The sequence below is a fragment of the Rissa tridactyla genome, chromosome 5 (genome assembly GCF_028500815.1).
Source record: "Rissa tridactyla isolate bRisTri1 chromosome 5, bRisTri1.patW.cur.20221130, whole genome shotgun sequence".
In the NCBI taxonomy this organism is placed as follows: domain Eukaryota; kingdom Metazoa; phylum Chordata; class Aves; order Charadriiformes; family Laridae; genus Rissa; species Rissa tridactyla.
The window spans coordinates 8,509,813-8,524,483 of NC_071470.1; the positions used below are offsets into that span (position 1 = coordinate 8,509,813).

The 14,671-nt window shown below is 36.5% G+C and overlaps 1 protein-coding gene across 19 annotated transcripts in view; it reads right to left on the reverse strand.

Annotated features, from left to right (window-relative positions):
- Nucleotides 1–14,671, reverse strand: part of PCM1 (pericentriolar material 1) — a 46,731-nt gene that overhangs the window by 2,084 nt on the left and 29,976 nt on the right. For 10 of the 19 annotated variants that reach the window (XM_054203546.1, XM_054203548.1, XM_054203552.1 and 7 more), the window contains 14 exons: nt 13,778–14,136; nt 12,890–13,048; nt 12,028–12,084; nt 10,644–10,816; nt 10,431–10,559; nt 9,735–9,855; nt 9,280–9,417; nt 8,900–9,033; nt 7,677–7,811; nt 6,943–7,140; nt 4,766–4,822; nt 2,833–2,971; nt 1,943–2,091; nt 901–976 (listed from right to left, as the gene is read on the reverse strand). In XM_054203546.1, coding sequence (XP_054059521.1) covers nt 901–976; nt 1,943–2,091; nt 2,833–2,971; nt 4,766–4,822; nt 6,943–7,140; nt 7,677–7,811; nt 8,900–9,033; nt 9,280–9,417; nt 9,735–9,855; nt 10,431–10,559; nt 10,644–10,816; nt 12,028–12,084; nt 12,890–13,048; nt 13,778–14,136 — 2,024 coding nt within the window. Of the gene's footprint in view, nt 1–900; nt 977–1,942; nt 2,092–2,832; nt 2,972–4,765; nt 4,823–6,942; nt 7,141–7,676; nt 7,812–7,866; nt 8,706–8,899; nt 9,034–9,279; nt 9,418–9,734; nt 9,856–10,430; nt 10,560–10,643; nt 10,817–12,027; nt 12,085–12,889; nt 13,049–13,777; nt 14,137–14,671 lie in introns of those variants that run through there. The other 9 variants (XM_054203555.1, XM_054203561.1, XM_054203556.1 and 6 more) reach the window with 7 other exon arrangements.

Sequence of the window (14,671 nt, forward strand, 5' to 3'; positions counted from 1 at the left end):
TTCAAAGATACAAATGAGCAAAGTGAATTAGTCTGATTGAAATAAAACATCAGTTACCTGTACTCTCATACACTGAAGCATCAACAAGTGTCACAAAACAGTATCTGACTTAAGATTTCTGAATTGATACATCTTTTAAAGAAAAAAAAAAAACAAAACCCAAAACCAAACCAAGCAAAAACCAACTTCCAGACATATATGACCTCCTGTAAAATATTAATTCCTGGTATAAGGAGATATAATAGAGAACAATAAATTCCTTAGCATTTTGCCACATTCTTGTGGCAACACAGAATCTACTCAAATACTACTTTTAGCCTACAAAAAAAGACCAAGAACAAAACCAATATTTGCAACAGAAAAACACAAGAAAAGGTGGTAGCAACAGTTAGATTATAAGTAACATTCATACCACCCAGTAGCTTTTCTGTCTTTTGACAGAAAATGATTTCTGTCAGTTACAACACAGCATTACTCACAGAAATAAATCTTTAAAATATAAAGTAATTTCAATTGCTAGTAAATGGCAGTAATGGAAAAAGCAAGTATTAGACAAATCCGAACATCAAAATATTGCAACAGACAAATTAGTTCTGCTACAGCTGTGTGCCAAAAGCTGCAACAATCAACCAAAATTCACACTATTGTCAAGCATCAAAACCATGTAAGATTATTCCAGGTTTTCTCTTTAAAAGGTTTGCTGTGCCTGTATCAACACAGACATTTCTAGTCAACTGACACCATTCCATGAAAAAAAAAAAAGCCAGCCCACTAAACTCTTGCAAAATTGATGTTCTTCCTCTTAATTACGTATATCACAAGCAATGTCCAAGATAATTCTCCCAATATGCAAATTCATATAGAAGTGTTAATGTCTCAGCTACTGTGTACTGGGCTTACCTTTAACATTAACACGTTCTTGTTCCGATGACAAAATCTCACTGCTTTTTGTCTTATTCAATTCTTGGTTTGAAGTCTATTGGGGAAGGTGAAGACAAGTTAGAACAAATTGAACAAATCAGTTTCATAGCTTATTGGCTAATTTATTCTTCCTTGCTAACTAGACACACAATGTACACTTGCTCCATGCTTTTGTCTTTTAACTAGTCTGAAATAAAGACAGCAAGTTCTACTCTCTATTCATCAGCTGGTCAACCACACTTTAACAAACTATTAGCACTGACGTGTGTTTTATCTAAGCATTTAGTTTTCCCTTTGCTATAGTAGTTCCCAGGTAAACTCTTTAGTTCCACTGAAAAAGATCTATTGTTTTAGCCTTTAAAGTAAAATGTTCCAGCTACATCCTTGCCTAAATGTTAGTAGCCATTAAGTAAACCAAAGTTTCAAAAGACTCAGAAGTCAATCTTATTTACCGAAATGTAAAGATTGACAAGTCTCCCGAACCAGGTCACACACATCCAAATGTTTTTAAGGAAATGACAGTGAAATGACAATAGAAAAGCCAGTAACATTTCACTGTTGTTCTAGAAAAGTGTATCACATGAAGAGGAAAGTCAAATCAAAGACATGCTAGAATACATGAGTCAACGGCTTCTGCAAAGGAAAGCCCAATTAGAACTTGATGTCAGCAAACACAGAGGAAGAACCAGTTAACAGTTTAAAACTTGATGCTTTTTTGAAAGTTTAATCTTTTCTACTGCAGCTTAACATTCTCTCTGATTGCAGATTTAAACAGTAGTTTTGTGCGTGTCCATCCATCCATTTTGGCATCAGCCATACCAATAATAAATTTAGGTGGGGACCGAGCAGTAGCTATTTTGTATGTAGCAGCCATTGCTTTCATGTAATTTCTTGTATTATTCTTCTACTTCTGTCAGTATGAAAACAGTGCAACAAGAAAAACTGAGATGTTATATACAGAGATTTGTCTGAAAAGCCATGCACTGGCTTAGGTTGTTCTGTGTTTACAACTTCAGTGTACCTGTTCATTTTCAGTTGTTGTTTCACTGCTGGCTTGTAGTGATGTCTGCACATCAACAGGTCCTTCCTCAAAGTCTATTTCTTCATCTTCGTTCTCATCTTCTCCACTGCCATAGTTAGTCAGAGCTTGGGTTTCTGCTTTTGATAAACCTGAAAGCAAGTCAATGTAAAACAATCTTCATATTGGATTTACATATTGACAGAGCCTGACAGAGTGAAAGTCAGGCTGCAAAATCCAAATCCCTTTTGGGAATTTATTGCAATGATCAGTTATAACTCATACTTCAAAACTTTCTTTGAAATTAAGATACAGCGATGACTTACTTTAAAAGATCCATATGCTCCACATAAGCTATGTTACCAACAAACACCATTGTGTTGGTGTGAAGAATCTAAGTTACTGAGCAAGTTGGTGTGAAGAATGTAAATATAAGGGAAACAAAGCCATGAGTAGTTGGTGTAAGACCACAAACAGGACCAAAAAAATTATTAAAAATATGCAAGCTTAAAGAGAAGCATATTCAAAAGATCATCCTTTAAATGCAAAACTGCCAAAAATTTGAGCAGATTTCACATCCTTCAGGTTAAAGGTTGAGAAACATTAAGTTTAGCTGAGACAGGATATGTAACTTAAACAACGAATCAGATTCCAACATGCATTTCTACAGACCTACTGGTTACAAAGAATAAAAGCTCCTCTAATTGGAACATTTAACCCTTGACATGATATTAGTAAACACAGTACTGGAAAAGTTTCACTGGAAAAGACCTGACTAGAAAATCTGTGAGGGAAGCTGTTGCATTGCAGTACTTTGTGCAAATCCTGTTGTAAAATTAGTTGGTCAAAACTACAGTGAAAACATTGAATAATGAGCTATAAAAATTACTTACTTATTGCCACGGGACCGCTTTCACTTTCCTCATCTTCCTCTTGATCAGACACATCAGACCTAATACTTTCAGGAACTGGATTACCATCATACATTTCTGAGTCCTGCACCGGTTTAACAGCTTCAGTCTCATCCTTATCCTAGCAAAACAAGGCATACTGTGTAATTTCACGTTTGTTCATCTAAAGATTAAGTTATGGTTTCTGCATCAATAAGTCACCTTTGTTTCCCAAAATCTAAAATCTACAGACTAAAAAGTAATGTTTAAGAAGACTTGAAGGACTTGAAATAAATACTGCAAAGATACTCCTGAAACAAAGCATCAGAATCTACTAGAAGAGATCATGCACTGTTCAGACATAGCTATCAAGCACATCATAACCGAGTATTTCATTATCTGAAAAAGGTTCACACTGATCAGCACGTTAGCTTAAAACAAGATTTCTTTAAATTAGATTTGTCACTATCACAAGGAAGACAGACACACTTGTGTTATTACCTTCTACTCATTTCCCTGCCTCTCCTAAATGACCTCTAGTAAAAATTAGGAATATTCCTAACTGCTGCTTCTCATTTCTTTGGCCATAGCTACTCAGCAGTTTCTTGACTGAATGATTTGCTGAAAACCTTGAGCGAGAGAATTCTGCTCAGTCTATGTGAACCCCAACTAAAGCCTCAAGTTTGTCTCCAAATCTTGAAAGGGCTCTTCTACACTACAGCAATCATAAGAAGTGATGTACAGATTCCCACCTTCACTTCTGAAGCAGTGTGACAGAAGCTCTAAGCCCTAGAAGAAAGCACTGACTCTATGCCCATACATATGCCCATGCCCACCTGGAAAACACTCAACATTCTACTTGGTACATTACCTGAATCTTTCCCTTGGTTGGAAAAAGCTGAACATTCCAGCATAAAATACAAAAGTTCATCTACAACCCCTCTCCCTAAACACAATGATTCTTTAGTGGTTTTCAAAACAAACTCAAAGAGAAAAGGGAGAAATTTTGGGCCCTAACATCTAATACTCAGAGCACACAGAGACTTTGACTCTGAGGACCTCAAGTACCATTTGTCCCAACTCTCCTTGTGCCTTATCCTTAAGATGAAAAGTAAAACAACTCATTCCATATCATTAAAAAAAGACAATGTTAATTGCTAAAAAATAATTAAACACTGTCTCTATTTACTAGCCTTGTTATTTAATTCTTCAAGGAATGACTAGATTCTGAATACAACAGCCCCAGACCCAATCCCACAGTAAACACCTGCGGAGCAGGGCTTTTTTTTTTTATTTTTGTCAAATACAGAAAATGAATACTGAAAGGAAAAACAAGATCCTACCCTAAAGCTGCTCAGCAAGTGTCACAAATTATTCCATTTCAGTTGTGTAGCATTCAACATAAACTTTGCTCTTTTCAGACTTTCAAAATGTCAGTCCTAAAGCAAAGCTCATTCTACATAAAGGTCACCAACAATAAATAGAAAAGCATCTTTGATACTTTGTTCATCTGAGTGCACTTCTTGAAAGGTAACAAGATAATGTTTTATAAGAAATGCATCCTACAGTCTTTACGCTGCTAATGGCTCTGCAGTAGAATCAAGAATAAAACCAAGAGCAACCAAGAAGCATCCAAGCCATGTTTACTGAACGCATATAACAACAGACTTATTGATGAAGGCAGATTTTTTGGTAGTCCTTTTCCAGACCATCAACTCAAATTAAAAAAGGGAAATTATAGTTTACTTTCTTACTTTGATAAAGTAAATCACTGAAAATAACAGAAAGAAGACAAACCCCACAATGTTTAGTAAATTTATAAACACTAGGAAATAGGCTGCTTACAGATACTGTATTTATATGACAAAAACCAGCAAGACTAAGTGATCTGCAAAATTATCTGAGGAATAAAGACAGTTGAGAAGCATAAACATACTTTGTCCTCATCGACATCTTCAGCAGATGAACAAACATCCACCTGGAGACCTTTTGCCTAGAAGAAACACAAACTCTCTTCAATTCTAAACTGAAATAACTTTGAAATACTGAACCAAACTAAAGCTTCATGAAAGCCTGGCAGAAATGCCAATCTTACCAAGAACTGCTATCTCGAAACGTCAGTAAGCCACAGGGATTTCTACACTATGAGAGATGTTTACACAGATGTCTTCAAAATTTTAGTTGCAAAATATTACAAAAAACTGTGTTAGCCCTTTTTATTTAAACAATTATGTTTACACGGGATAATTCTCCAGTCTGCGGTTAAATCACATTCAACATATAGAATTAAGATAGACCAGCTCCGCTCAAGACAGAGCTGTGTTTTTCAGTTTGGAATCCACACCCAGTCAGCTTACTGGGAAAATCAAGCAAGGTCAGACGTCTCTGCATCAGGATCCCAGACCTGAAAGCTGTGAGAAGACCACATAGAGATAATTGCGTGGGTCTGTCCAAGGCAACCAGGACCTGCCAGTTCTGGCTCTGTTGAATCTGAACTGCTGCCACAGCAACAAGGCAAACATTGACCTTAGCCCTAATTCTCGGTCTTCCAGAAGAGCACAAGAAATGCCAGATCTAAGTTGGGTCCACGCATTCTCATAGCCGGCATAAGCCGATCCTTTATGTAACAAAGGCCCAATGAGTAACTTCAGATAAAATAGGAAGTCATGTCCAAATCCTTCTGGATTCAGAGTGTTTCTCCAGTCTCTTTACAAGGCATTCCACAGTCTCTCTCACATGCTAACCACGGCGCTGGTAGATCTAAGCTGAGCTGAGCTATATTGAAAGTATATGCTTACAACTACTTAAGGGACTTTACAGTTTATGACAGATTCACAAAGTATCTTTCATTGTTATTTTTAAATGAGTTGAGGTTTGCTTTGGTATTTGTGCTTCTAAAAGAAAGCTGAAAGGACACTGAAGTCACAACTGTATTACGCAAGAAGAAACATTGAGGTAGATCCCTGACCCATTTAAGTATATGAACATGATCTGGTTTAGTGTTTGTATCTAAAAAAGCTATGTTCCTAAAAACTGCAATACTAAAATTAAAAATGGTGATGCAATATCTCTAATAATGTAAATGATGCGAAAACCAACTCAAACTTGCTTCGTTAGAGCAGAATACAGTCTCAAATATTTCTGAAAAGTTTATATATATTTTACACTTCAAGTCTAGAAAGTGCTATTTTTTCCATATGCCAACAAGCCAACTAGAACCCCCATATGTCAAAATATTTAGCTCAGATGATAGAGTTAATTTTCTTCATGCTAACTGGTACAGGGCACTGAAAACAGTGTTGATAACACCAGGATGTTATAGCTCCTGCTGAGCAGCATTTACACGGAGTCAAGGCCTTTTCTGCTCCTCACACCGCCCCACCAGTGAGTGGGCTGGGGGGACACAAGAAGCTGGGAAGGGACACAGCCGGGACAGCTGACCCCAACTGACCAAAGGGATATTCCATGCCATGTGACATCATGCTCTGCGATAAAAGCTGAGGGAGGAAGAAGGAAGGGGAAACATTCAGAGATACGGCGTTTGTCTTCCCAAGTAACCATTATGCGTGATGGAGCCCTGCTTTCCTGGAGATGGCTGAACACCTGCCTGCCCGTGGGAAACAGTGAATGAATTCCTTATTTTGCTTTGCTTGTGCACGCAGCTTTTGCTTTATCTCTTAAACTGTCTTTATCTCAACCCACGAGTCCTCTCACTTTTACTCTTCCAATTCTCCCTCCCATCCCACCGACAGGGAGTGAGCGAGCAGCTGTGTGGTGCTTAACTGCCTACTGGGGTTAAACCACAACAACTACTCAAAGGCCCCAGACATTAATACTAATTCAACACTTGACTATTCTTTCCTACGTGCACATACAACCACTAATTTCCTCTGAAGTACGAACAACAGAGACTCATGTATAACAGACACTGATCTACAATATAGGACATGTCCCTTACTAAGAAAAACTTAGCAATACTGCGATTACACAGCCCTAATTTGTAAAAGAACACACATACAACATATGAACTAAGGTAATCAAAGTCATTTAGGGAATACAGATATTTAGGAAACTCAGAAAAGCTACATTTTTCAGAAATATAATAAAACAAACCTCTTTAGCGTAAGACTGTATCACTTCAGTAGTTTCTATTTTTCTTTTACATCTCTGCTTTACAGAAATACTGTTGTTGTCCAAGTCTTGCATGAGTTTAAAAAAGGCTAATTCATTAAATAACACTTCAGAGATCTCCACAAGAAGATCCTCCCCACAATCTTTTAATTTTCTACCAGCAAATTTCGCCAGTGAATCCTGTGAAGAGAAATAATTCTTCAGTTTTTGAAACAGGCTTTCAAACTTCAAAGACTATTTGTCATATTGCTAATAACTCAAAATTAGTTAGGTATATAATAGATCGTAGTTTTAAAAAAATATAGTTTAGTGTCTTAAACAGATTTTAAGTAGAATCTCTAGTTACATAACACAGAACTTATCAAGATTTAAACTCTGTACTTCTAGGAAAAAAAAAAAAAGAAGAAAAAAGAGCAGCCTATTGATTTTCAGAAATTTACACAAAATGTCCACGTAGAGCATGGCCAGAGCTCTCCTTGAAGACAGCCACAGGCAGGAGGCACACCTCTCACTATCTGGCAGTGATGGAAAAGAAGCTCTGTGCATGGTAAAGCTCTAATTTTAGAAAACAAGGTAATACCTCATTGCTGTTATCAAAGGAGAACAGCAGCTATGCTACCGAAGTTATAAAGTGTAACTTCAGGGAAGCTGGTTTATCTGTTGCTCATTATCCAAGTTGTAATAGTGCTACAAAACACCACTGAAAAACTACTGACCTGAAGTATACTGCCAAGCTGCTTATGAAAGAACTTCACAAATTCTTTACTTTCATCATTTTGTTGTGTAAGAGTCAAGACCATACGCCTTACTGATGTCAGTAATTGAGAAGAGCATACTTCATCCATGTGTTCCTAAACAAGTATCACAGAATGAGCTTAGCTGCCACTTTAAAAAAAATTTAAAAAAATAGCCATCAACTCAAATACTGAAATTCATTTCTTAAAAAAAAAAATCATCTGTCCACTGAAGGAACAGCACTCCATGAACAGGTCCTAACCCATCTCGCAAAACAAACTAACTGGAACACAGTTATAGCAAACACCATACTTCATTAATGACTGACTGGCGATGACACACAAAGCTTTATTGCACTTTTCCAATACATTAGTACATGTCATCTTTTAACATGTGGACAAACTAAGAATCTTCATATATTGTAGTTGTGTACTCAAGTGTAGTAAAGTTTATGTTAAAATACCTACTGTTGTAAGCTGCCTTAAAATTGCAAACAAAACAAGCTTTCGGGCACTGAGACTGGCATGTCAACAGTATACATATTTTTTAAAACTCGTATCAACAAAGTACCTTATTAATCAAATCTAAGCTTATATACCGTGCATACTATAAAAGGGAACAGGGAGATTGCTTAAGCATCTTACAACTCAATCTTCTCTGCTCTTTAACCTCACAAAGAATGAACTGTGACTATTTCTCCTATTAAGCAATACATTTCTCCTCTGGATTCACAGAAGTTCACAAGCTCTCAACAACTTTAAGGTATTCGTAAGCAGGAGAAAATAACGCTAAAACTCACGGAGCTATTTTTCAAATAGATCTCAAGTTGCACCATATGTTAACAGTTTTAATTAAAATTATCTCAGTTGTCTTTGCTAAAAGGCAGCAAATATTTCAGAAGTATGTTCTCAAACATTTCTATTTGATTTGGTCAGCTCCAAACAAAGACATTTCTATTCTTCTTGATGTCAAGTCCATCAGCCCATCAGAAACCACACCATTTCCTTCTCCTATTAAAAAAATCCACAGAATCTGTTTGAGTATTTAATCCTTACTTCATCCTCAGCAAGGTCTGCAATTTAACACATATTTATTGGCAGCCGTTGTTAAGATGCAAGTTACCCTTATTACATAATGTTCTATGCAATTATGCAGGTCCTTTTCCCATTCTCCTAATTCACACATTATTGAAAAAAGTTCTTACCTTCAGAAAAGGAATGACCTCTTTCATAATTGCTTTAATCTGCCGGTCAAGCTGCTGAGTGTCTATACGAGGACATGGAACAGCAGAAACTTCACTTGACTGTGGCACAGGAAGACATTCACTGGTACTTGGACCTCATTAAAAGAAATGCACATTTAAGTCATTCAACATTACTATTAAAGAAAGACCAATTCCAAAAACATGTATATTCCTTTTTTAAAAAAATAAATCATATTTACTTAAGTATGTAAAGATCCTTTGAAACTTTGCTAAGTTTTCAATATAAATGAAGGGGAAAGCAAGACAGCCAATTAAGTGATCCTTGATATTTAGAATAATTATTTTCTAAAACTAAGCAAAATATGTATATATATGCATACCTTCTAATTTAGCAGCAGAAGCACCCTGAAAATTACTAGAGCAGCCCTCAGAGTCAAGGGTACTTTCAGCTTCAATTTTCATACGCTCATATTCCCTCATCCTAGCCAAAGCTTGATCTAAGTGAATCACTGTGTTGCCTATATTTAGAATAAAAACACCTTTTAATCTAAGTAAAAAGTTCTCAATTGACAGACAAGTAAACAATGATAAAAATGAATTCAAAGCCACAGGTTTTGAAATCTACATATAACCATAGCTGAGTTATAATATTTTGTTACACACTTTGATCAAGTGGCTAATTTTCACAAGTGGCTAATTTTTCTAAGTGTTGTTTTACAAAATGTGGTTACACACTAAAAATCACAGATTAATAGTACAATATTTAAGAGCAGACAATTGCAGGCATTTTAGGAGGGAGGGACTAACACAACACTGTAAATCACATCATTCTTACCAAGGTCATCAGTGGCAAAAGGTTCAAAATTTGAAGATGTAGACATAGTACTCCCATTGTCTGCATCATTTTGTTCACAATCTTGACATGCTTCTGTAGAAAAGTTCTTGCCAAAAGTTTCCTAAAAAACACCAAGGAACTGAATACAAAACAGGAATGCATCATCCTCTCAGAGATGTGTCAACAAGACAGCTGTGGTATCAAGATCTGTCACCACGTTGCTTGACTGGGGAACAATCTTACTTTCAGGATATATGTCCATCAGCTGATTCTACCATGTTTGTTTCAAATACTTGAACTATAAAATAAGTAAGAAACCGTGCAGGGGCATCAGTGATATCTTAAATACAAAAAAGCAAAAATTCCTTGGGAATCCTGTGATCAGAACTTGCCCTGACCTTACTCACAAGAAAATTTCAGCTCTTTTTGAACATCAGCTTCCGGTCTGTGTCCCTCTCCATGTCCTATTCCTCCCTGACACATCACTCATTTCCAGCATCAAGAATCCTAGCATGTTTAATCACTTTTGCATTAAGATTCTCTTGCATTTCTTTGTTTAGAAAAGTCTGTGTAAGCTGATATGAATTTTAGAAAAATTCAATCACTACTATGAATATTTCAGTACACAAGCATGCATGTAAGTTGAAAAGACAGGAAAAGTTGACAGTAAACTAGCTTCTGAAGTTGAAAACTTACATCATCCGTAGAAGCAAGGCTTTCACTGGGAGTCAGTTCAGAATTTGATGCCATCCATGTTGCAGAATTCAGGGACTTTGTGCACTTCCCTTTTTCGTTGCTCTCAGATAGATGTCTGGTCACTATATCCTGGAAAAGATAGTAAACCTGTGCTGTTAAAAAGGATCTAAGATTTGTTTGATTCACACACAAGATCAAAAATTTTATGCGTACCTGCAAAGCATATAGAGCCCTTTGCCTCAGGTAATCTGTATTTAGCAGCTGAAGCTCATGGAAAAGTTCAATAAGAAAGTGGGGACGAGACTCATTTTGAGAAATAAGTGTTGCCACTTCAGAATAAATTGTGTCTCGCAAAGCCTCAAACATAGAAAGATCACTACCAGTTTCTGCAGGAAAAAAAAGGAACTCGTTAAGTCCTTGACATGCATCCAGTTAAAAGAAAACTGCCTATTTGGTATGCAAGTTACAGGTAAGCAAATTATCTCTCAATCATTGTAGATTCCATTATGTAGCTGCTTTCTTAAAGCTTACTCGTTTCCTGAAGGGCAACAAAGACTTAAACATTCTGAAATAATACTTTATGCAATCCTACATATACGAAATAAAATATAAAGCATTCATAGGAATCATTTTCTTTACAATTCTGAAGAATACCTTTAGAAAGTATTTATTAAAGAGAATATTGCACACACAATGTTGCTTTCAGAATATGTATTCAACACCAAAAATGGAGTTTTAAGATAATTAAAAGGAGACAGCCAAAGGTCTCAAGTTTATGTAACACAAATAGTCCACATGTTTGCAACACAAGCAACAACATTAAGAAAGCTCTAGACTGAACTCAAGAAAGGCACTGCTTCCCACACCTCCCACACAAGCATAAATCCTATGTTCTCATACATGTCTAATATCGCTGCTGAGACTCACGTAAGACCTCTTACATTTAAGCCCTATTATATATACATGAGAAGACAATGTGTTCCCTACTGAGTCTCCCATTCCTTTGAAAATGAAGGATTATCCTTGCATCACAACAGTTATTACGTACGTATTTTGGCAAGTGTTGAATGGAAAAAAGTTAAATTTGGAAAACTCAGCTTAGTTTAACAGATGCGTATTTGTTAGTATTCAAGTTAATAAAGTTATTAGCAATACAGCAAATGTTACTGTGCAACTTGATTATCTGCAATTAGTTTGCCAGTATTTTTAAGCATAGAGGCAAGCTTTTTGAACCTTTAATAAGTCACTAGAAATTGCTTCCCTCCTCCATTAATAAAATGTAATAGTAGCCTTTAAACATACTAAAAATGCCTACTGAAATTATTTTTTGTTGTGGTATCTACCTGCATATTTTCCACTTGTAATGGTGACTAACAAAGAACATGATAAACATGTTCTCCACAAGTATAATTCAAAGTAGTTTGTATTGCTGCATTTCATGCAAGCTACAAGTAACTTCTCTTCCGTTGTTTATAGAGAAGGTGCTGCAACAGTACCGATTTTGAACATCTGCTAAACAGTCTGAGTTATAGGACCAAAGCTAAAAGAAAAAAAAAAGTACTAGGACATTGTTGAAGCTAAGCAGTGAATGCATTACCTGGCACTTCAATGCATGCATTTCTGTTAGACTGCTGCAGAATTCTCCTAGCATGCGCTGTAGGAAAGTGGGGATAGACAGTGATAAACACAAAAAAATGCGCACCAGAAATAAAGACAGGGTCTATACAAAACAGCAGGAGGAAAACTGCTTAGTCATCCAAACCACAACAAAGCTGCTTATTGTGAGAACTTGACCGGTAAAAGTTTATTACATATACAATAAACAGCTCTCAGTGTGGACACAGCTACATTGACAAAGCTGTACGTTGTGCTACAATGACTGAAATTTCTGCATCTTTCAAACAAAACAAAGATACTGGCAGAACCTAAAAAGACATAGAAGAGAATATTTTTATGATGTAGACGCAAGAAAAGCAGTGCAGATGGCAAAAATATAAGGGTTTATGTGATGTTATAAGACTGAATTTGAACGATGTTTGATAGAGCTCCTTTAAGCATGAATAGAAAGAAAACATGTATGCAGTACGGAATGTAGTTTAAACGGTAAACAAAGTTTCATCTGTTGTGCAATTACCTTTCATAAAAACACGAACAAATGGGTGACATTTTTGGTTGGCTAGGTTTTTGCTTGTTTTACAGGAACAGGTTTGTTTCTAAATTATTTTTATCAAGTACCTCAACTACAGAAAAAACCCAAAAGCAGTCAATACCCAACTTTTTACAAACTTCTATGTGTACAGCATCCTTAGAAATTAAAAAGCAAAATTCAGATGCTAAATATACAGTATTGTCTTCTTGTCATAGCACACTACTTTTAAATAATACACTAGCAACTAAGTATGGAGGTCCTTTACTCAGAGAAGTTTGGATAATAATTACTGACATTCAGAAAAGAATACCTGAAGACATTTCTGTAGATCTACTGTATTTAATTATTTTTTCCAACTGTTCCCGATTTCTTTTGCTGAACACCTTTGCATGAACAACTTCTTCAGAGTGCCTGCTTTTATTGCTCTTGCAGGGTTCACACACGCTAGAAGCGCTTGCACTTTCATAACCTAATGGGAGGGAATGAAAAGGAAGAAGTGTTCTTTACACTGAGGGTGGTGAGACGCTGGCACAGGTTGCCCAGAGAGGTGGTGGAGGCCCCAACCCTGGAAACATTCAAGGCCAGGCTTGATGAGGCTCTGAGCAACCTGATCTAGTTGAAGATCTCTTTTTAAGCCTTTAAAGGCCCCTTCCAACCCAACACATTCTGTGATTCTAAAAAAAAGACAAACCAAAAAAAAAAACCAGCTTATAAAGTGCTTTATGACTTTAAAAAAAATTGTTCGACGGCAATCTGAAAGATGCAAAACAACGTTTCCTAGCCAAAAATTTTCTTCTGTACAGCGAAGCCATACAGTAGCACTAAATCCTTAGTTGACTGCAACGGTGCTATACATGCATTGTCCCCCTCTCCTCATTCAGCATTTTACTGAAGCACATCTTTCAGCAAGTCATCCAGTTTGAACATGAAGACATAACGAAGAGGAAGATTCCCCTGGTGTTTATTCCAAATATTAGTGTATCTGCATCCACTATCCATTCAAACCATGACGTCCTAATCAGTATGCTTTTTATTTACTGAAATAATAAAAAACCTTATGTAGTTACATTATATAAAATGAATTCATATTTCAATAACTTATCTTCATTACTATTTATGGAGAGTAAATTCTCTGGAATGTAATGATTGTAATCCAAGCTGAGTTTGCCATGATATCTAAGATGACTTTACAACCTACCAGTATTTTTAATTCTGCCTTTTAGCTGAGAGGAACTCTTTCTCTTATTCTTCGATTTGGGTGTTTTGTCTTTTGACGCCAAGCTTGCTTGCGCTGATGCTTTTCTAGATTTAAATGTCTTTGTCACAGTAGTTGGGTCTATTGGATCAGGCATGCTACTAAAACTCTCCAAAGACTCTTCATCAAACTCTCTTCTCCTGCTCACGTCAGACTGATTTTTATGACCAGAAGCAACATTTTGTACTGAAACTGCAAAACCCGTTTTCAGCTGAGACTGATCGTCTTTCTGCACTTCCTGGCTATCATTAAGCCAAGTTGATCTTTTCTCCATTTCGTCTTCAGGTTGTCTATGACTCCTTCTGTCAGAAAAAAGGAACCACCACAAGATATCATAACCTAGTCTCTTAGATAGAAGCAGGACATATTACCAGGCAAATAGCTTTATCCATAATGCAAATTATCTGCCCTAGTTACTTAGTCATCAACTGAACTTTGAAAAAAAAAAAAATCTAGTGAGAATCCTTCCAAATGGAAAATGTAAGATGTCTGAAGAAATTCACATTTATCACTGATCTCAACCTGAATATATTTATGCAGCTTTTGTTGTGCTCATATAGTACTATAGGACAGAACATTTCTTAAAACAACATTCATTACAATCTACTGAAACACAAAAAATAAGCATTCGCTGAAATTAATATCCTCTAGTTATTCAAATAATTGACACGCCTGAGGGACGGAATGCCGTCCAGAGGGACCTGAGCAAACTAGAGAAGTGGGCCCACATGAACCTCATGAGGTTCAACAAGGACTCGCTGCAGGGTCCTGCACCTGGGTCGGAGCAACCCCCGGTATGAATACAGGCTGGGGAACAAAGGGATTGAGAGCAGCCCT